Genomic DNA, 2,816 nt, shown 5'->3' on the forward strand with positions numbered 1-2,816 from the left:
CCAAGAAAGGAGTTTTTTTTTTAATTAAAAATTGTAACCCACAAGTCCTACACTATTTAGTTTTCCTAACCTTGATTGATCATTCAAAATCATATATATACCTCAATTTTGCAGCATTCTGAGCTGAAATCATTCAAAACAAATAAGCTGTTAGTTAAGGTTTCGCTACGTTCTCTGTATCCAAGTCAACAATTCTCCTCTTCAATCATACGAAACTAGATATTTATATACAAGAAATGAATTTTCTTGATTTTAAATATGAAAGATTATAAATTTAAACTATTTTCCATATGAAGATGATGTTTGCATGCAGTTGAGAGAGGCTTTGGAATTTAATTTTCGAAAGGGATATGCTAAGCAAATTTGTGAAGTGGTAAATACATTTATAACTTGTTCCTATGGAATTAAACATTCAGTTATAAAATTTGATGCAGATGAAAATTCAGAGTAGCAATATTGAATTACAATTGTTAAAGCCATCAATGAAGAATCTATAATTCTGTGTAAATTATTCATGTCAATATGCGTTTAGGCAACAATGCTTTTTCTTGGGGTAAGAATTGCAGCTTTAGCAGGGCAATTACAATACTGCAGCCTTGATTGCATGTATAATAACTCAAAACAAAAAGAATGAACAGATAAATTAAATGCCTAAATTTCCTCTGATTTTGGTTATAAGGGCATCGCTCCTCCCAACAGGCATTGAAGGCCTAAACTTAATCTCATTATCTCAAATGTATTTACATGTCCCGTGACCTGCAAACAAAAGGAAAGAAAATTCTGTTAATAACAAGCAAAATTTTATTTTTCATACCTAAAATTATATACATAGATCATTCCAGCAATAAATGGCTAGTGAGAGCGTTGAGGAAGATTTTCACTTACTTGGGTCAGCTGTGGTGAGGACACCGGTTTGAGAGAAATCACAGTTGAAATCATTCCGGCCATGGGTCTGATAGAAGGAGTTCATAACAAATGATGCATGGGACCTGACATTGTTTGGATCAAAGCAGACACCACCAGCTTGGATGGGCTTGCAATCTACACCTTGGCTGCATATGTAGTCTATGTTTGCTTGCAATTGTTGATCATTAGCTTGTGGTTTTGGCACACACCATTTCTTCCCTGCTGGAGTTGGTATTGGCGTTGGTTTTGGATTTGGTGCATTGGTCTAAGTAAGAATGTAAAGAAAAGAATCAATATAACAGTAATCTCTAACCAAAAAAAAAAATGTAAAGAAAAGTAGAATTATGACCATTAGCATACCTGTTCATTGCGCAAGATCCCAACATTGTAAACAGGGCTAAAATCTGGCCTGAACAAACCCCAATTCCTCTCGGCAGAAGTTCCAGGTTTCAGATTCTCATTAAATAAGGCAAAAAGATACGTCTCGAACCTCCGGTTTGGCATCAACGGAGTACCTTTCCCTGAAGTGACATGCTTGATCAAATTCCCATTATAAGCAATCGCATTCTCCACCGTACAAGCCGGCTGGTTCGGGTCACCGGCGGAGGGCCAACCGGTCTCAGCCACCAAAATGTCCACATCAGAATAGCCCATTGCTTTAATCGCAGAGTAAACGGCATCCATCATCGCATCAAACATGTTAGAATAGGTGATGCCGGTGAATCTGTCATGGATGCCACGGTTTGGCTGGAAAAGAATGTATTTTGCCACTTTTGGAGCGTAGCTAAAATAAGGGTATGGATTAACCATGAGAGGCGATTTGGTTTCACGTAGAAACGCAAGCATGGGTGCAAATATGGATTTCTGGTAACCAGGCCTGATCCGAGCAGCACTTGGTGGTACAGAATTGTAAAGGATTCCGAGGGTGTGAGGTGTCGAGACCTTCACATCCTTGATTCCAGCAAGAACAAGAGCGTGGTGGAGGGCTTTCATGCAGGGCACAAGATGAGCAATCCAATCCTGCACTGCAGACATTAAGATTTCATTTCCGACAGCAATCCGATTAATCCTTGTCTGTGGATAATACGGTTTAATGTTGTCAGCAACCCACCGGCGGGCAGCCCGTTCGTCGGAAAGAGCAGGAATATCACCATTACCGACGGTGACTGTGACGGAAATGTTAGTGTTGGCAAAAGCTCGAAGAATATCAGGATTAGTGTCAAAGATTTTGATGCTGTCTATGATTGTTTGTGTTTTGAGGAAGTTGGCCACCTGGGAAGGTGGTGGCAGGTTGTTGGCTAGAGTTCCATAGTTTACTCCGATGGCATAGGTGGTTGTAGAGAAGTAGAGGAGAGTGGATAAGACGAGGAGGGCGGTTGTAAGAGTAGCGGTGGTCATTGGTGCGAAGGGATCGAGGATCTGGAAATGAAAGAGAGAGGTGGGTATATATATATAAGAGGGATAAATTCCCTGCTGGAAAATGAATAGAGCCAGATAATTTTTACAAGAAAGTGATAGAAAAACCAAGAAATATTGAATCCAATCAGTTAATTAAGGTGAAAAAATTGATTGAATCTAGATGCTTTAATTTGTCTACAAAGAAGAGAAAAGTAAAATGGATAGAAACCAGCTGTTTGGAGTCGAAAGTTTTGACCTCTTGTGATGGTGGACGACATTTTGGAATACCATAAATTTAGCTTATTCATGGTTTGATTTGAATGTTCTGCTTCCTGTAAATTCTTTATTTAAATGTAATTGACCATATTACGAAAAATTCTACAATGCATCCAAAGTATTTAAATTTATTATAAAATAAAAAATAAATTTTATTTATATATTCTAAGTATATTGAATAATTTTTATCTTGTAAATTTTTAATAAAAAAAATCAACTTATTCGATCTCTAAAAC

The 2,816-nt window shown here is 37.6% G+C and overlaps 1 protein-coding gene across 1 annotated transcript; it reads right to left on the reverse strand.

Moving 5' to 3' along the window:
• Window positions 1-483: 483 nt before the first annotated feature.
• On the reverse strand, window positions 484-2,534 carry LOC110644134 (glucan endo-1,3-beta-glucosidase). Its single transcript, XM_021796767.2, has 3 exons — window positions 1,267-2,534; window positions 886-1,171; window positions 484-756 (listed from the first exon to the last, which is right to left on the reverse strand). Exons 1-3 carry the CDS (start codon window positions 2,302-2,304, stop codon window positions 731-733), a joined length of 1,350 nt encoding a protein of 449 aa, XP_021652459.2. The 5' UTR covers window positions 2,305-2,534; the 3' UTR covers window positions 484-730.
• Between the last annotated feature and the right edge of the window lie 282 nt (window positions 2,535-2,816).

The sequence above is a fragment of the Hevea brasiliensis genome, chromosome 8 (genome assembly GCF_030052815.1).
Source record: "Hevea brasiliensis isolate MT/VB/25A 57/8 chromosome 8, ASM3005281v1, whole genome shotgun sequence".
NCBI classification, from domain to species: domain Eukaryota; kingdom Viridiplantae; phylum Streptophyta; class Magnoliopsida; order Malpighiales; family Euphorbiaceae; genus Hevea; species Hevea brasiliensis.

Excerpts from the sequence above, each read along its gene's own strand:
- LOC110644134 (XM_021796767.2), bottom strand. The coding sequence starts at position 2,304 with ATGACCACCGCTACTCTTACAACCGCCCTCCTCGTCTTATCCACTCTC. Across the intron at positions 1,172-1,266 it reads GGATCTTGCGCAATGAACAG|ACCAATGCACCAAATCCAAA; the intron begins GTATGCTAATGG and ends ATTCTTACTTAG. Across the intron at positions 757-885 it reads CCTCACCACAGCTGACCCAA|GTCACGGGACATGTAAATAC; the intron begins GTAAGTGAAAAT and ends TTTTGTTTGCAG.